This window comes from Akebia trifoliata, chromosome 2, assembly GCF_017979445.1.
Source record: "Akebia trifoliata isolate Shusen 1 chromosome 2, ASM1797944v1, whole genome shotgun sequence".
NCBI lineage: Eukaryota > Viridiplantae > Streptophyta > Magnoliopsida > Ranunculales > Lardizabalaceae > Akebia > Akebia trifoliata.
Window position 1 is genome coordinate 12,123,992 of NC_141376.1, and position 18,304 is coordinate 12,142,295.

An 18,304-nucleotide genomic window follows, 5' to 3' on the forward strand; every position below is an offset into this window, starting at 1 on the left:
TGTTTCTGCCCCCATGGTCATGGATGTGATGTTGGATCAAATTAGGGACCAACAGTTCTTATGGTTTGGGGCCTTGTGGGTTGTTAGAGTTCGAAGTTTGGTGGTGGTGGTGGTGGGTTGGGTTTTAGTTTAGTGGTGGATTTGATGGAGAATGTCGAGCAATCTAATAGGTTAGATTATTACATCCATTTACTCTTGACTTGAGCACCAATAATTAACCACCTTCATTCATATTTTGTACCCATTATTACGTCCTAGGTGTAAGTACACGGAAGACACGGCACGACACCTGAGACTTGGGTGGTCGCTCTTCTTGTTACATGGATTTCCATTTCCAAAACAGGGGAAGGGGTTTTGCTGCTTTCCACTAAAAGCATAAACCAAAGCACGAAGAAGTGATTTGTGGTTTGGCATGGTAAGAACGGGTGTGGGTGCAGTTACACTGTAATGCACAAATTTATTTATTTATTTTAACTTCCCCATATACAAACATGTGATGTGCCTTCAGAGATGACATAATGGTTTTAGACAGCACACAATAATCAAAATAAATTATAAATTTTATAATGTTGATCTACGTCTTCCTTGTCCTAAAAAGCCTTATCTATTTGTCTTCCATTTTCTTCTTGTCATTTAATATGGATTATTCCTACATCAATTCATTATGTGTTTAAAAGTTGGTCCTCCTCTGTCTTTAGCTTTTGAGGTAAAAATAAAAAACGTACTCTTTATTTTTTTTTTACCATTTAAAATTTTTCAGGAGATCTTGCAAAGGACTGCTAAGATCTCTAAAAATAATATTAAAAAAAGAAGAGCTCCAATGATATAATTCTTGATATTAAAGTAGATGCGTGTCTATGGTCTAATATTATTCCAAAAGTTTAAGGAAACTTTCTTTGCAATTATATGTTTTTTTTAAATGGGATTATTTATGTGATTTCATTTTTTCTTAGAATTTGATGGCATTTTGTTATTGGAGCATTACTTTCCTTGGTGAGTTGTCTCAAGGTGCTTCCAACTCCTTTTATATTTGTGTTGCCTGTCCTCATAGTTATTTCTTTACTCATGATAAATGCGCACCAATTGGTATGCTTGTGTCACGTAATGTTCAATAATCCTACCTCTACTTTAATTATTCGACTTTGCTTCTACAAGCAACATCTTCCACAATCTCTATATCCTTATGTATAATATTAGGAAATTTTAGAAACACCTCTTATAAAATTGGTGATATTAGGTTTACCCCCTTGCAAAATGCAAGATTTAGTTGAACCCCTTTGACCGTAAGACAATGTTGCTTTATCTTGATATTTTGATCTAGTAATTTAAGTACAATAATGTTGAAGTGACCTTAAGATTGTACCTCACGCATACTTGACACAAAAGTGTATAAGAATTATAGATGTATTACAATGAGATACATAAGAAAAAGCATTTATGATTTCTATACACTTTCACATCAGGACATGTGATACGAAGTACAATCTTGAGATCACTCCAACATGACTTTTTTTCAGTATTTCAAGAACATTTTGAAAAAAAAAAAAAATAGAATTTCATTGTTAAATCATCAAGAAAACGCACCCTTAACTTTTGATCAAAAGGGTAAGTTTGACCTTGCATTTTGAAAGGGAGTAAATCTAATATCACTAATTTTATAAGGGGCGTTTCTAAAACATCATAATAGATTCTATACTGTTAACTTTTAGAACATTTTTTCTTATCAAGGGTGTTGGTACTTAATTTATGCTCTACATACTCAATATTTTAATTTTACTTATTCTAAATAGTTAAGATCTAGAATGATGTCTCATTCCTATAGGATATGAACGATACCATTTACATGGTAAGATTTGGTTAGTGTTTAAAACATGTCGGACTCTTAAACAAGTCAAGATTTGGTTAGTGTTTAAAACATGTCGGACTCTTAAACAAGTCTCGCATGCAACTCTATGTGTTTTAACTCCAAACAAAACACATGGACACTGTTTGTTGCTATGGGAACGGGATATTGTTTTGGATCGTGACTCTATTCTAAATAGTCCTTGAAACTCCAACATCTCTCCATTATTGGAGTCATTTCTTGTTTTATCAATTAATATTGTATGATTTATGTTTGTAGTCTTGAACTAAGATACATCTATTTTGAACCTAATTAGAAAAAACAATACCATTTGGGTCCTTAGGTTTATATTGGAGAGTTGCTAGCACCCCAACTTCTAGTTCTTACACCCCAATTTTAAAATAAAAATATAGAAAATAAGAATATGATTGAAAATAAGTAAAAGATGGGGTTTTGATAAAAGCTCTATTATTTTTTAGTTTTAGCTAGATTTCTAATTTTTGGATTTAGGATTTTATATAAGCTTAATTATAATTGTAAACAACTATTGAAATTCTTGGAACGTGTGTTATAATGTCGAGCTTATAATTTGAGCTGATCGTTTATAATATTCGAATGGTGTGTTTTAATCTTTAGATGGAGTGCCGTAAATAAATTAAGAGATTGGGGTGTAATAAGTAAAAGTTGGGGTGCCAATAGCAGCTCTATTAGTCTCTTAGATCTTGAATCTAACGGTCATGGTCATTTCAATTTGAAATTTTTTTCAAAATCAATATTTAGATTTCGAACGATCAATGTGGCCCTCGATAGATTCACAACCACCCAATCTGATTTTATATATGATAAAAAGAAGTTCGGAGTTTGACAGTCTTGTTGTAAGCCAGGGCAATCCGTCGTCCTACTTCCTAGACCGTTGGATGGTAGTTGAGTACCGAACACCTTAGGGAGAGTTGAGGTTCACGTGGGTGAAATATTATAACGAAACAAAGTTCCGATAATACCCCTCAACCCCACCAAACCTTCTCTTCCATTCGAACTTCGCGCCAAGACAGGAGGGAAAAAAACAAACTTTTATTTTTTATTTTTTTATTTTTCGACTATTAAAATTAATGAAAGGACACATATGACCTCATGTGTCTTTTTTTTCCCTTTAATAATTAATTTCCAGACCACCAACCAGTCTCCTCCTCAGGTCTTTTCGTCAATTTTCAATGATCCCAATTGTTTTTCTTTCAAAACCCATCTTTCAGATCTATTTTTAAGGATACCCTTTTGAAGGGTTGGCCAGATTTGCGATCACTTTGGGGCAGTTGAGATTATTCAGGAGAGGAGATACAGAGAGAAACAGTGAAGTTGTTTAGTTTTGCATTGCTGACTTGGTAATAATCTGTTTATTTTTAGCATTTTTGTTATTTTTTTTTAAAATTTTAATATGTTGGGCATTATGATTTACTGTGTTGGGTTTGTTAAATCACAAGCAAAATCCTTGAAAAGTTTTTTTTTTAAAATATAAATTCTGATATTATTATCTTGGATGATTCAAGTTGTTGATACCAAATTGGTAATTAAATTCCAAGTTATTACTGCTAAACAACTTAGTGGTAAGAGGGTGGGGTGAGAGTGAGTTTTGAACTCAGGTCTGTTGCATCAACACTCACATATTTTTCCAGCTTACTAAGCTGTCATCTTCTACTTTTAACGTTATTTTAACATGCAAAAGCTTTAACACTGCTAATAGCTTTGTGGGTTATTGGATTTATAAGTCCAAAAAAAAATAAATTATTAGTATAATATTTTATTTTAGAATTAAAGCTTTATTAACACTTCCATCTTGATATGGTTGAGGATGTGAGAGGGCTTTCTTGGTTCAAATGAGAAAATGTACTTTGAAGGGTAGAATGCTATTACAAAAAAATTTAAACAAACAAGAGAATTAAAAAATCAGTCCATTCTGACATTCTAAAAATTGTGTTTTACGGCTTAGAACCATAGCTCAGATGGTTTGACACATTGCAAAGCAACTTTGAGGTCGTGGGTTCAAGTCCAGCTTACCCATCGAAAAACAAAAATTGATGTTGTGTATTGTGGGCAAGTTTATTCTAATGTTTTTGATAGTTCATAATTCAGATGCGTTTGAAGGGATTTTTTTTGCCCGATAGATAGGTTCAAAAGGTTGTTATACTATAAACCTAGAAATAAAAACTTAGAAAAATGATATATTTTTATAAATATGCCCACTTTGAGGGGGCAAAACCTCCTATGGACTTTCCCAAAATTTTCTTCTCCCTAGCCTAATTACCTAAAACCATTATTTGTAATCTGCTTCCAAGGACAATTTGGGCAATGTCCCCGGTTCTTCCACACCTCACAAGAGTGCATCTCTGTTTTTGTGATCTATAACATAAATCTTGTAGTATTAGAACAACTTAATCCTATTCGATAGGATCTAAATTCTGATCTAATGACTACTAAAATTGTTGTAGCATCCAACTTCCCTTTGAATAATAAATCTTGTTCTCAAGGTTAAAATATGAAGAATTGATGGTAGGAATATTCAAATCTTCATTTTAATACAACATGTTCTTAAATAGTCAGAAAAACTAGGTTGATCACTCTATGGTGTCCTCCTCCTAATATCACTTTAAAGGGATTTTCCTCCAACCATTATTCTAACCTTCAACCAGAGAAAATAACATGATTGTTAGCAGTTAGAACCAAAGCCCAGCTCGAAGGTTCTCATACCTTCTGCAGTTATAATTAGAAGCCCACATGTTCTAACACGTTCAACAGTTGATAAACTCCTCACACATGATCTCCCACATGTTAGTTTGTTTTGTTGTATTTATATATACATATCTAATGAGAATGTAAGTAAGTCCAGCAAATCAGAAAGTTTCAAATTCAATGCTTTCTTCTACTTTAACTTGGTATCAAAGCCAAGGTTGGTTCAAACATTCTTTTTTTTTTTAGCCATGCCTTCATTAACCTCATCTTCTACTCAAGTTCTTCCCATCATGCCTAATATTGCTCATATGGTTTTCATTAAGCTTTGACCATTCCAATTATCTTTTATGGAAAAGTGAATTGTTGCCTATACTTTGTGCTAATGACCTCCATCCCTTTATTGATGATAATGTGGCCCCACCTCCCTCAACAATTACATATACAGATGGCAACTTAATTCCCATCCCGGAATACCAATCATGGAGAAAAATCGATATGACTCTTCTTAGTTGGATTAATGCAACCTTGACTAAGAGTGCTATGTCACAAGTAGTTGGATTGTCATCCTCACGTGAAGTATGGAATGCTCTTGCTTCTCGATACACCCAACGCTCACAAGCCTAGGTTTTGCAATTACGCTTGCAATTATTATCTATCAAAAAGGAAGCACTCTCTGTAGATGAATATCTCAAGAAATTGAAGTCTATAACAGATGCTTTGGCCATGATTCAAAATCCTGTTTCGGATTATGTTTTGGTTCTAACTGCTAACAACTATGTATTACAAACCTGGAAAAGAAAACTAAAATAATTTTATCGATATGAGCACTTCTCGCTTTGAGAAGGCAAACATCCTAGTGAACTTCGCCCAAAATTATTTTTTCTCCCCAACTTAAATCCGTAAAATCCTTACCCAAAGAAAAGATAGGCAAAGAAAACTGACCGAATCAATCACGTCCTCAATCAAATCTCTCAATATGCAAATCCAATACAATTTGATCCTACTATATAAGATTATAAATATCCAATTTAATAACTACTAAAATTATTAATTCCTAAATTAGGCCCCCTAACAAGTTGGGGGGGGGGGGATTTGGGAGAATTTAACGTCAGCTTGACATTTTTTTTTGGTTTCTTCTATTAGACCTATTAGTCATTACAAGGGCCTATTTGAGAGTAGTGGTGTGTATTTGAGTTGGGGAAATAAGCTTTAGAGGTCTCATTTCTATGAAGGAAGCAAGTCAAGAACACTAATTTTATTGCTTCTCTAATTCGTTGTTTCAGTCCCTCTCTAGTTTTCTCATCTGACTCTACATCTGCAAATAACAGACACTATGGGACCTTGTAAATATGGGCAGTTAATCCATCCAAAAAATGCAAAACAAGTATGGCCTGTAGTTAAAAACCTTCTCATCTTACCAATACCCCCAACTGTTGTGACCCTAATTACAACTTCATCATACATGTTCATAATATTATTCACTTAAGAGAATAAGAAGGTTAAATTGGAATTAATTTTTTAATATAAATTACTTGAAACACCATGCTTGGACCTATACTAGTAATTCCCTCTAATTTCAGAGGTTTACTGGATTGCATTAAGCATGGTTTCCTGTTTCTCTTCTATTTATCACAATGGAACCTCTCTTTGTTTGCTATATGGGATAACAAGGCTGCCATTCTTTGTGGCATATAAACTTCAGTTAATAATGATCTTCATAGCAAAGACCAAGGGAATAATAACTGTTTTGCAAATGTTGTCCTACAGGAAGACTTTGGCAATTATGAGTACCGATTTAAAGAAATCCGCTTCAAATGGCCATGAAAACCCTTCATCATCCACAGAACAGCAGGAAAAGGTACTCCCCTAGTGTGCACTCATTACTTTTGGGAAGCTTTGGAGCCCATGAAACCCCTTATTTTGCAGATTAATGAAGTGAGAAGATCATTAGGGCCATTGCCAGATAAACTGTCCTTGTACTGTTCTGATGCATCAATCTCAAGGTATCTGAGAGCGCGAAACTATAATGTCAAGAAAGCAATTAAAATGCTTAAAGAAACCTTGAAATGGAGGTTTGAATACAAGCCCGAAGAAATACGTTGGGTATGCCATTATTTATCTCTAGTTTTTTTTTTTTTTTTTGAACTTTTTAAGTGCATTTTAATTGGAAACCATAAGATGATGATGCCTAAAGCTCTGCCTCAATGGTCAACCTGGATTTGGTTCAATCCATTAAAAGAGGGTTGTTGGAGGAGGAGAATTGATTTCTATGTTTAGGCATGTTGGTCTTCACCAATCGTTGTCACATTGGAATATATTCCTATTAAGATGTGTAATCTTCATACTTCTTGGACTTTTGATATAGGAAGAAGTAGCCCATGAAGCTGAAACAGGGAAGATCTACAGAGCTAATTACGTCGATAAGTATGGAAGAACTGTTCTTGTCATAAGACCTTCCTGCGAGGTTCAATCTGACCACTCCTAATTGTTTCTCTCTCTCTCTCTCTCACACACACACACACACACACACACACAGAGGTTTGGTAGCTTCAGATAGAAGTGTTTAGCACCGCAATGTTTGCTGAAAGAAACGTCTTGGTATTAGCACACAGCGAATGCTTAGCAGCACCAGCCCAAGGTCCATGCCACAGATATTCCTCAACATTTGTAACATGGAAATCTCTATGAATATCCAAAAATCTCGACCTTTGGCTGATGCAACTGTAGGCTGTAGCGTCCACCTATGGTGAATGTTATCATTTTCCTTGCTGAAAATATTCCTTGTTCACTAGTTGGATCAACTGATCAAAGGCCAATACTTTGTATATATTCTTAAATTGAAATTAATAAATAGAAAGCATGATATTTGAACAACCATGAAGGCCTTGAATAATAGAAAGAGAATTTCACTTCATGAACATCTCATATTAAGTAGCTAGTGTTTTAGCAGTCAGGCCTTGAAATGCATGTTTTTTCTCTAGGGAGTTATAAAAAAAGGTCCTAACTTCTTTATAGACCTTATTGGGATGTTAGCCTTCTCCACAACTTTGTATTTCCAAAAATGCCGTTGTTAATTATTATTTTATTTTTTAATACAAAAATGTATGATTTTTTGCTACTTGTGGAAGGGTATTTTTGTAGATATAAAAATCTCAATGACATTCTTGAAAAAACACCAACTGCACTAGAATATTCCCTTGAGATTTTTCATATTTACAAAAGTATCAATCTACAAGCACCAAAAAAATCCTTCATTTTTTTTTTTTTTACTAAAAGGCAATAATAAGGGAATTTTTGAAAATCGGAAGTTAGGTAAGATGCTAACACCCTATAGGAGTCTTGGATATTCCTTCCTTTCAAGGAGATGTTATCAATCATGTTAGGGATAATAAAAAAAAAGACCAAAGAAACAAAAGCCGGCTACAAGAATTGAACTGATGATCATCACATTACAAATGCGATACTCTAACCTCTAAGATAAGCAGGCTCGCATAATGAAATTGGTTGTGTGTAGGATGAACTACTGGGATCTTAGCTATTTAATTGATTCATTTATTTGTAATTTTCATGGATTTTTCAAAGTTTTTATGTGAAAAGACAATAATTTTTTTGAATCTTATGCCTCATATACCACCTCAAGGAGGTTGGCAATAAGCCCATGTACGCCTTATATGTATGAGGAGTGTGTTGGTTTATGGTCCTAACTTGAGTTATATTAGGGTGTATCTTGGGTGGGGGGTGCAGCCAACCCCCGATTCAGGGCCTGGAATTTTTTGGGCATACGTACAACTTCTAGGGGCATTTTTGTCTTTAGAAAATGCATGTTTCGCCCTAGGATGCCATATATTTTCCAAGTTCAGAAATCCTAAGTATGCATTGTATTTTTGCGGTTTTCATCAATAAAGAATTATCATTGCCACCCGTGGACGTGGGAAATCTTGCCGAACAACGTAAATCTCTTTCGTAGTTTATCAATCTTGATTGATCAAAGGGAGTTTTCCGCAACAGAGTGTGGGCACATATATGTTACAAAGATTTGTAAACTCACATACTCTAGCTTCACATGAAAGGTACTTTATGCCTCTTATTTCTTAATCTAGATAACCATAACCAATTTTGTGTTGAACTGCAGAACACACAGTCGACAAAAGGAAAGATTCGATATCTGGTTTATTGCATGGAAAATGCTATTTTAAATCTGCCTGCAGACCAAGAACAGATGGTATGGCTCATCGATTTCCAGGGCTTCAGCTTGTCAAATATATCCGTGAAGGTAACACGGGAGACAGCCAATGTTTTACAAGGCCATTACCCAGAAAGGCTCGGCGTGGCAATCCTTTATAACCCACCCAAGTTCTTCGAATCTTTTTGGATGGTAAGTTGGCATTTGTTATTATTATTATTTCATATTTTTAAATAGAGAAAACTAGAAATTCTGTTCCTATTGGCTTGGAGCATAATATCAGAATATAAATAAGTCAAAAAATTAAAAAACTGATCCTTAAATGCCCATGTCAATATGTTTTTTAAATGCTGTTTCAACTATTTCAGTTATTAAAAAAAAAAATTTTGTCAATCTTTTAGGAGCTTAAAAGAATATACATTTCAGGTGGCGAAACCTTTTTTAGAGCCCAAGACTCAGAGAAAAGTGAAATTTGTTTACTCTGATGACAACACAAAGAAGATAATGGAGGACTTATTCGACATGGACAAGCTCGAGCCCTCATTTGGGGGAAATAGTCAGGTGGGTTTCAACATTAACGACTATGCTGAGAGGATGAAAGAAGATGACAAGAGAATGCCCTCATTTTGGACAAAAGAGATTCTTCCCTCAGTGGCTCCACAACCAACCCCAGAAAGTGCCCCATGTTTGGATTCCATCAACTCGGAATCAAATTCTGACAAGCCTAGTAAAGAGCAGGACTTCGATTCAGAACAAAGCTCGCCTTTGAAGGCAAATGAGAGTAGCAATTGTTCTAAAGATGCACCTTCTGGTGAAGAGACCACCAACCTTGGAAAGGCATAGTGAGTCAGAGGTAAGGACCTTAACCGCGCTAACCAGCATTTTGTTAGAAGCCTGAGAAAATGCACATGCTTATACCATTCTTGCTTGGTTCTGTGTTGCCACATTTCACGCAATTTTTATTTACAGGAAGATGTGATCCTTGTAACATGTTTTGGAGATTTGGTAACTGGTTTTGCAAAATTTATTGAGTGAAGAGGTTTTAGTGTTTCTGAACATTGTTGTATTAACTCTTCATTGAAGGAAAATTATTCAAACAGACAAAATTGAGAGCTTCGACTTTAACATGGCAGTATTTTTGTCATTGAAGTTAGGATTGCAGCCTGGGCATATTGGAGGGTAAACCGAGGTTCAACCCAAGTAGCAGAATCCTCTACCCGAGCTCAACTAAACCGACCATTGGGCCTGAGCTCATCAACCCGAGCTTGAGCTTCTAAAATCGGGTTGAGCTCAGGTTGCCCTAGTTAGGTATATATATAGGGTGGTGTTTGTAGGCCCTAAAGTGAGCTGAACATTGTGCCAAACATTTTTTCAATGTATGGGTTAGAGGTTTCAAAATGCATTAATTTTTTGTGAGGATGATTTCTATGATGAGGAGATCATCCTCACCAAAAATCAGCCCATTCTGAAACTTCTAAGCTCATCAAAAGTGGTTTATAAAAATAAGATGGTCCACGATTCTTCAACTTGTAAACTAGGATTAGAAGTTTCAGAATGAGCTGATTTTTGGTGAGGATGGTCTCTTCACCACAGATATCCTCCTCACAAAAAAATCAGCCCATTCCGAAACTTCTTAAGGGACGTGTTCGGAGGCCCTAAAGAGTGCCAAACATTTTTCAAAATAGGGGTTAGAAGTTTCGGAATCGGCTGAATTTTTTGTGAGGATGATCTCTATAGTGAAGAGATCATTCTCACCAAAAATTAGCTCATTCTGAAACTTTTAACCGTAGTTTACAAGTTGAAGAATTGTGGACCATCCACTTTTTGTAAACCACTTTTGATGGGGTCAGAAGTTTCAGAATGGGCTGATTTTTGTTGAGGATAATCTTTACATCAAGGAGATCATCTTCACCAAAAATCAGCCCATTCCGAAACTTCTAACCCATACATTGAACAAATGTTTTACACAATGTTTGGTTCTCTTTAGGGCCTTTGAACGCCACCCATGGGTTGATTTTTGTGAGAGTGATCTCTATGATGAGGAGATCATCCTCACCAAAAATCAGTCCAATCTAAAACTTCTAATCCCATCAAAAGTGGTTTACAAAAATCAGTCGGTCCACGATTCTTCAACTTGTAAACTAGGGTTAGAAGTTTCAGAATGAGCGAATTTTTGGTGAGGATGACACAAAAAATTAGTCTATTCCAAAACTTCTAACCCATGTTTTGAAAAATGTTTGGCTTTCTTTAGGGCCTCCGTATGCTCTCTTGTACCTATATATAGGGAAGCATTCGGAGGCCCTAAAGAGAACCAAGCATCATAGAGATCCTTACAAAAAATCAGTTCATGCCGAAACTTCTAACCCTAGTTTACAAGTTGAAGAATCGTGGACCGTCTAATTTTTGTAAACCACTTTTGATGTGGTTAAAAGTTTTAGAATGGGCTGATTTTCTGTGAGGATGATCTCTTCGTCATGGAGATAATTTAAGGGCATGGTGCAAAGAGAGTTTAGATTCAACACTCCCGCTGCCATCTCTGAACTCTTACTAGATTCTAAACCAGTTAAGTTAGAGCTAACATCCTACATCCATCACCTTCATGACTTGCATGATACTACTACCTTGGGTTTGCTTCTATTGGCTTTGATGCAGCACTGTGTCCCTTCCACAAAGAAGGTTTCGCCAAGAAAAGGGTCTATCCCATCCTTGATAGCCGATGGGGGAGGAACTTTAGTGGGGTGATCAAGGGGTATCCCAAGAACAAGGGCCACCTCCATAGAAAAAAGGTCCATGACCTTAAAAAGGCTTAGAAGGTGAGTGTCTTAGCAGCAGTTCTCAAGAACATGTCACCTAATGTCTAGAAAATGTTAGAAGGTTAGTAAGGCAATCTTAAGCCCCTCCAAGATAAGATGACTGCCAAGGAGGGTGCAACTTGGTCAGGTGGTTAACCAACATCTCCCCATCCAAAGAAAATGGGGTCCTCAGCTTGATTTTGAATGATCATTTCAGTGTGATCGAAGGATCTGAAATGAGTAATAGAGAGTAGAGGAAATCTGTATTCAATCAGCAAACCATGATTAATCCTATCTTCTAGGGGAGTTTTGTGTGTTTTATTTTGTGAAAATGCTAGAACAAATGTCTTCAGTAGCTCATGTTGTTTCTTCATGCTATAATGCATATATGTAAATGTTTAACTATTATCATCTTTTGTAAATGTTGACGGATATCTTCTACAATAAAACTAATATAACATTACTATATTTTATGGGATGCCTTGTGATGTAACAGAATCATAACAGAAGAATGTAACGTGATTTGATTGTTTTAACCGTTAAAATGTTTGATCATGATCGTTCAAAAATAAAAAACTTCAGACGAACAAATATATTATGACTATGTGCAATAATGTAGTGTCGTGCAGATAGATCAACAAATTGTTTCTGTCCATTAACACATGTTCCTATTTTTCTCTCTTCCTTTCTAGGTGAGAGTTAACTATGGAAGCATGGCCGAGGAAAAAAAATAAGGAAAATAAAAATAAAAACATGGAAAGAACAGAGTTCCTCAAATGCCAAAAACTAATTTATCGTACTTCAATATTGATCTATTACAGAGATAAAAGTTCCATACTCGATCACAAATGAACTGGATCCCAACATAGATATCAAACCCAAAAATAAACACATAAGACCCTGCACCTTAAACAACTCTGCTTCAGCAAACATAAAGAAAGGAAAAGATAAAAATGACCCAACTTTCTCATTGCCAGCAGAGAACCAAACTTTTATCAAAACCCACTTCCACGCAGGTGTTTTTACTGTAAGACAGAAGTGGATACTGCAATGTGTCCTGCAAAACCAAGAACGCTAATGTCAGCTAATCAAGGGGGTTAAACAAAAAAATTAGAGAAGTTATGGAGCTTACCTTTGAAAAAAAAGAAGTATTAGTGCAACATTTCATCTAACTTCTGCCTGTAAATAGCCAACTTCTGCATTGGCAAAACAAGTAGAAAATAGAAAGGAAGTCAATTTTTTTTTTTGAAGAAAAATATATGAAGTAGAGGCTGAAAAACAAAATAAAAATAAATAAATGACTAGCTCTATATGTTCAATTCTGGTTCAATTGCATTTTAAATTTAACAAAACCAAATGCAGTCGAAATTGGTTGTGCAAGACCAAAGGATTAAGTTGGTCGAAGCAAATCAAAGACCACCACACAGTTTACTAGGGTGCTGTTTTTGTGCTCTATGTGCCAATTTTTGTTTAATAATGTCTTTTAATTATAGGAAAATTGAGATACACAAAGACATACAATTTGAACATATTAGAAATAGTATGGGACATACCCTAGTATAAGCATAAACACCAGCCTCTGAAGGCCCTACCGGACTTCCCCTCCTAATAAATTTCCCTTCTTTAAATATGTAAAGCATGGGTATCCCAGTGGATAGCTCTAAGCTAATAACCTGTAGAACATAACAATTTTTCAGACATTAAACACCAGAAAGTGCTGTAAAAATAGTTAACATTCCAACAGAATAGCGTGTTACCTCTTGAGAAGTTAATTTGTCGAGATACATAATAATGGACCTCAATGAGTTCCCATGGGCAGCAATCATCACATTCTTTCCAGATAGCAATTGGGGTTCAATCTGCCAGACAATACTTTTCAGTGGTCATTCCAATGTTTGAGAGTACATGTGATATCGTCAACACTTAACAGAAATTATATAGAGGTCTATCAAAGTACCATAACCTTCATAATAAAAGAGAATGGACAATTTGGGCCCATTATCTTTCTCTTTCAGATAAGAGTGGGTGTTCCTGGGTTTTGTGTTAGTCTCTCTTTCTAGGGTGGTCTTTTAACTTGTTTTCCAGCAAGAAAAAATAACAGTGGGCTATCCTTCCCTTTGCAGTGTGTTGGGGGCTATGGGAAGAAAGGAATCTTAGAGCGTTTCAGGGAAAGGAAAAGACTCCTCATGAAGTGACTTTGGAGATTTTGGGCTTGTTATTTTATTGGAGCAAGTTGAACAGAGATTTTCAAGGAATCTTATTCGAGGATTTCGTTTTCAAGTGGGATGTGTTGTGTAACTTGTAATCCGAGACGCCTGAGGCTGTTGTTTTTAGGGGCTCTTTGTTTTTTGTTTTGTAAGGGGGCCATCTCATCCTCATTTTTTAATAAAATTATACTCATCAAAAAAATAAAACAGACGGATATTTGTAAACAGGAGCATAAGTATGATTACATGCTCTTTGAAATAAGCAACAGCTCTTTGAGCACACATTTCAAGGCTCTCGCCATTAGGGGGAGGAATATCGTAACTACGACGCCACTCATGGACTTGCTCCTTCCCATATCTATCTGCAGTTTCCTGCTTGTTGAGACCTTGTAACTCTCCATACCTAGAAAAACAGAGATTGATACACCAATTATCTTGGCTGGATTTAACGAGTAAGAACAAAACGATTAAACCAAACATGTTGATAAGTATTTTTTACATTCTTTCATTCAATTGCCATGCTGCAACAACTGGAATGGATTGTTTCTTGGTTTCTTCACTGAAAACCTCACTCCATGCACTAGCCCGTTCACTCTCATTATGCATAATAATCGGCACCTGTAAAAGGTTAATTGGGATAAATACCAATATATTAGTTACTCATCCAGAGAAGGTTTGAATTTTGAACTATAAGCTTCACGTCCAAGGGTGAAAATCTCATTATGAAACTGATGCAGGATGGAGAGGGAAGAAGGCGAAATACTAGGACGTTAGGGAATCTGGTTTAAGATTAAGGCTAATACATTTGGCAACAATAGGTTACCGTAAATGTTTAGGATAAACCCAAAAGGATTTGGGTTGAAATTACAACGTTTTGCATGGTTAGGGATTTAGTCTTATAACATGGGGACATCAGAAATGAAAGCAATAATATATAGGAAAAATTGTGATAAAATGTCTACTAAATTGAGGAAATTCACATGATGAAAATGCATAAAGCACATGTAAAGAATTGGGGTACGCATTGAGAGGTCCCACTGAAAGGATCCCGTAGGTAGAAAATGAAGTACTCAGATGATACTAAACATCATACCCATGTTTGCTAAGGTGACCCATAATCAGTATTCTGGATTAGTTAATTAATTAGCCAATGTGGTACCTCTGTTAATTCCACCAAAATGTGGTGCATTGTGTGCCACCGAGATTGAAACAGCAGCCATGCAAGTCATGATGATCCTAATCAACCAGTCTCCCTTGGACAACATTCATAAAGGTTATGGTTAACCAGCCGACCCAAAATCTTTGGAATTAGGATATGACGATGATGATAATTTATTGAGGGAAACCAAAAGGTTGAACTCTACAGAAGCAAATGGCAATACCAACTAGATGTAGTTCAAAAAAAAAAAAGCTAAGCGATGTGTAGACCATACATCTTGTTAAAGCAATGTTGTAACTTTTAGAACCTAATGCAGAAACAATGTGGAAGTTAAAAGTTGGATTTGTCTTTTGGATATCCAAAATGTTTACCATGCAAATATGTAAGTTACATTTTCCTACCAAAGAAACACAAGTTTTTACAATGCAAATATGCACAAAATGGCAAGTATACCTTCTTGCGACGGTGCTGAGTCATGGCAAGCATGGCTGTCATCTGCGCACGGATCAATGCAGACGTGTATATCATGTCGACGGGTATGTTGCTAATTCTCCTACCAGCTTCAATTGCCTCTTCCACTCCCTTCTTGGTCAAGGGCACATCAACACAACCCGTGAAAAGGTTCTTCTCATTCCACAAAGATTCACCATGTCGAATCAAAATGAGAGCAGCTTCATCTGGAATAGGAGATGGAAACAAACTATTTCAACTTCAAAAAACAAATAAATAAAAGGGAAGAAAATTATTGATAAATTTGGTAAAATCTTCAATTGTAGCTAACTTTGTTAAGCCGTAAGATGAACAAACAACATTATATTCAACGAGATTCACAACTCAAAGCGAATGAAGTACAGCTTACTTGATTTCTTCCGAGAGTCGCTAGTGCTATAGTTTGAGGGTGATGAAACCGGATCAGCCACCGAAGTATGAGAAGTTGAGGCTTGAATTGCACTCAATTTCCACCCGCAAGTGAAATTGTTACCTCTCCTCGATGAACCTACCTCAACCTTGAAGCCTTGTGGAACCAACTTCACAGAAAAGTTCCCAGATCCCTTTTGCAAAGAAGAGATGTTGCAACATCCATGTGACTGAATGGCCCCAATTGGTTGGTGAAATGCAGCAGTAGCCATTCTAAATAACCAAGACAACCAATTAAGATCCCATTGTGACTGATCTCAGAAAACATATTAAATTAATGGGTTTTTTCCATTTCATTTAAAAAACAAAAAAAGATGTCCACTCAAACTCAATTTAAAATTGTACAGTTAACACAAAATTCACATTGAAGTTAGATCACAATATGTGTTTGTTACACAATAAATGCATATTGGAAATCTAAGAAAAGAAAATAAAAAATGGGCTTTATGCATTAAAGAATGTGTTGCTTGAGAAAATCACCACCCATCTTGGATCAGAACAGAACCAATTTCTTCAAATTTATAAAGAAAATAAAAGACAGCAAACAAAAAATAATACATAACTGAAGATCCATAGAAAATTCTATCTAAACAAGCTCATAGAACTTAAATCATGTTTTATGCATTAAAATCAAAATTAATAACAAATAAAATAGCAGAAGACCATATACCCATAACAAAAATCCAAGAAACCCATCAATTATTAACCAAAAGAAGCTAACAAAAACACAAAATTTTCTTTTCTTCTGTTGATAAAAACCACAAGTACTTCTCAGATTCACAAATATATATTGTCTTCAAGAAGCAAAATTCCAAAACACATAAAACCCACACTAAAACAAGTTCAGATTGAAAATTTCCCAAAATGGATTTACCACCATTGCTATAAAAAAATCTTCAAACATACCAAATACCCATTAAAAACAATACAGCAACTACTTAGAAAGGAATCATACATGAATTCAAAAAAAAAAAAAAAAAACAACCCAAGAACGAACAATCAACCTTTTAACAGGAAATGCAAACAAGATCAAATTTTTATGTAGAAATCGTGTAAAAAAGATCACCTTTAATAGGCTGAGAAACCACTCTATTCGAAGAAACCGAGGCCAAAAAGATGCGATTTGGTAGATTTTAGAAGAAGGGTTGGGAGAGAAGAAGACGAGATTTACAGAAGTTCATAAAGATTCGAAGGAAATAACGAGAGAGAGATTTATCGAAGAGATCGATCGATGTTTCTCTCCAGATGTTAAATAAACCAAAGACAAGTTTGCTCTCTCAGGTTTGACAAGCGTGACAATTGAGAGACAAAAAGGAGGCGTTTATAAATTTATTAGTGGAGGCCTCCGTATTTGGTAGGTGAAGTAATTCAATAATTTATGTAAAATAGATCTTTTTTGGTTTATTATTAATTTATTAGTGTTAATTAAGTTCTTAATCTCCTTGACAGTTAGCATTGCCAAATGACCAATGTACCCCTCAACATCCTTGTGTTATTTTGATGAATGTGTGATGCACGTGGGAACTCTATTTTGACTCTCCAATTAGGTGGCTTTTTCAATTATAAATAAATTTTAGTTAAGATCCATCAAATGGTTGGTTCATATTGTTCATAAACAATAATTGTGTAAGATTATATGATCATCAATTGTGATTAAATAATTTTTGTGTCGACTTCCTTGAATATATGATCAAAGGCGCATTAAAGTAAACTTGATTTTGTTAGGTTGCAAACCCATGATAAACTCCAAGTCTATCGTCACAATCGAAAAATTACCAAAAAATATAAAATGATTTTTTTTTCTTTTTAAACAACTAAAAATAATTTAATAATTTGTCGAACTCTTCAACAACTTTGAGTTTTCTCAAAAATAATGAGAAATTCAACTTGTTGGATTATATAGCCTTTTAGTAATTCTCTGAACAATCCAAAATGTTAACCCATAAATGATTTTAAAACGTTGGACAGTTCAACGAGTTACTAAAATACTGAACAATTCAACGAATTAAGTCATTTTTTGTAATTTTTAAAAATTATTATTTTTAATAATTGACATAAATATTGATATTTTTTTTTATGATTTTTCGATAATAATATTAGAGATCAAGCAATACTAGATTGCCAAGTTAATCATTTACTTCTAGATATGATAATTTTCATCATTTTTTATCTAAAATTCATTGAGATTCCTATAATTAGGATCTAATAAGTAAACAACTACTTTCCTAACAACCACAACCATTCCTTCATACTTGGGAATATTCCTATAAAAGCCTTCAAGGAATATTCCTACAAGAGATTCATACGTACGTGGGAACATATATCTATCTTGAGGGTACCATTTCCCTGGAATGAGCTGAGTCAAGATTGTAAATAGTGGCTAAAATAACCTATTTATTTAAGGTAGAGGGATATTTATGTCATTTCGTCACCAAGCATCATAAGAGTCCACTCTTTCCTTCTTAATTTAGAGGGCTT

The 18,304-nt window shown here is 35.0% G+C and overlaps 2 protein-coding genes across 4 annotated transcripts; one reads left to right on the forward strand and one right to left on the reverse strand.

Annotated features, from left to right (window-relative positions):
• The first annotated feature begins 2,999 nt into the window (after positions 1–2,999).
• Positions 3,000–13,682, forward strand: LOC147409593 (uncharacterized). 3 transcript variants are annotated; one of them, XM_086430525.1, is made up of 7 exons: positions 3,000–3,222; positions 6,335–6,425; positions 6,494–6,670; positions 6,933–7,031; positions 8,700–8,942; positions 9,177–9,603; positions 13,666–13,682. In XM_086430525.1, the coding sequence occupies exons 2-6, from the start codon at positions 6,351–6,353 to the stop codon at positions 9,591–9,593; spliced, it is 1,011 nt and encodes a 336-aa protein (XP_086286651.1). In that variant the 5' UTR covers positions 3,000–3,222; positions 6,335–6,350; the 3' UTR covers positions 9,594–9,603; positions 13,666–13,682. The 3 variants fall into 3 exon arrangements, with proteins under 3 accessions (XP_086286651.1, XP_086286643.1, XP_086286640.1); XM_086430517.1 differs by lacking the exon at positions 13,666–13,682 and adding an exon at positions 11,403–11,638; XM_086430514.1 differs by lacking the exon at positions 13,666–13,682 and having other exon boundaries at positions 3,003–3,222; positions 9,177–9,866.
• LOC147409594 (2,3-bisphosphoglycerate-dependent phosphoglycerate mutase 1-like) lies at positions 12,320–17,123 on the reverse strand. Its single transcript, XM_086430500.1, has 9 exons — positions 16,893–17,123; positions 15,768–16,039; positions 15,362–15,585; positions 14,249–14,367; positions 13,996–14,152; positions 13,300–13,401; positions 13,096–13,215; positions 12,675–12,738; positions 12,320–12,599 (listed from the first exon to the last, which is right to left on the reverse strand). The coding sequence occupies exons 2-8, from the start codon at positions 16,036–16,038 to the stop codon at positions 12,694–12,696; spliced, it is 1,038 nt and encodes a 345-aa protein (XP_086286626.1). The 5' UTR covers position 16,039; positions 16,893–17,123; the 3' UTR covers positions 12,320–12,599; positions 12,675–12,693.
• Between the last annotated feature and the right edge of the window lie 1,181 nt (positions 17,124–18,304).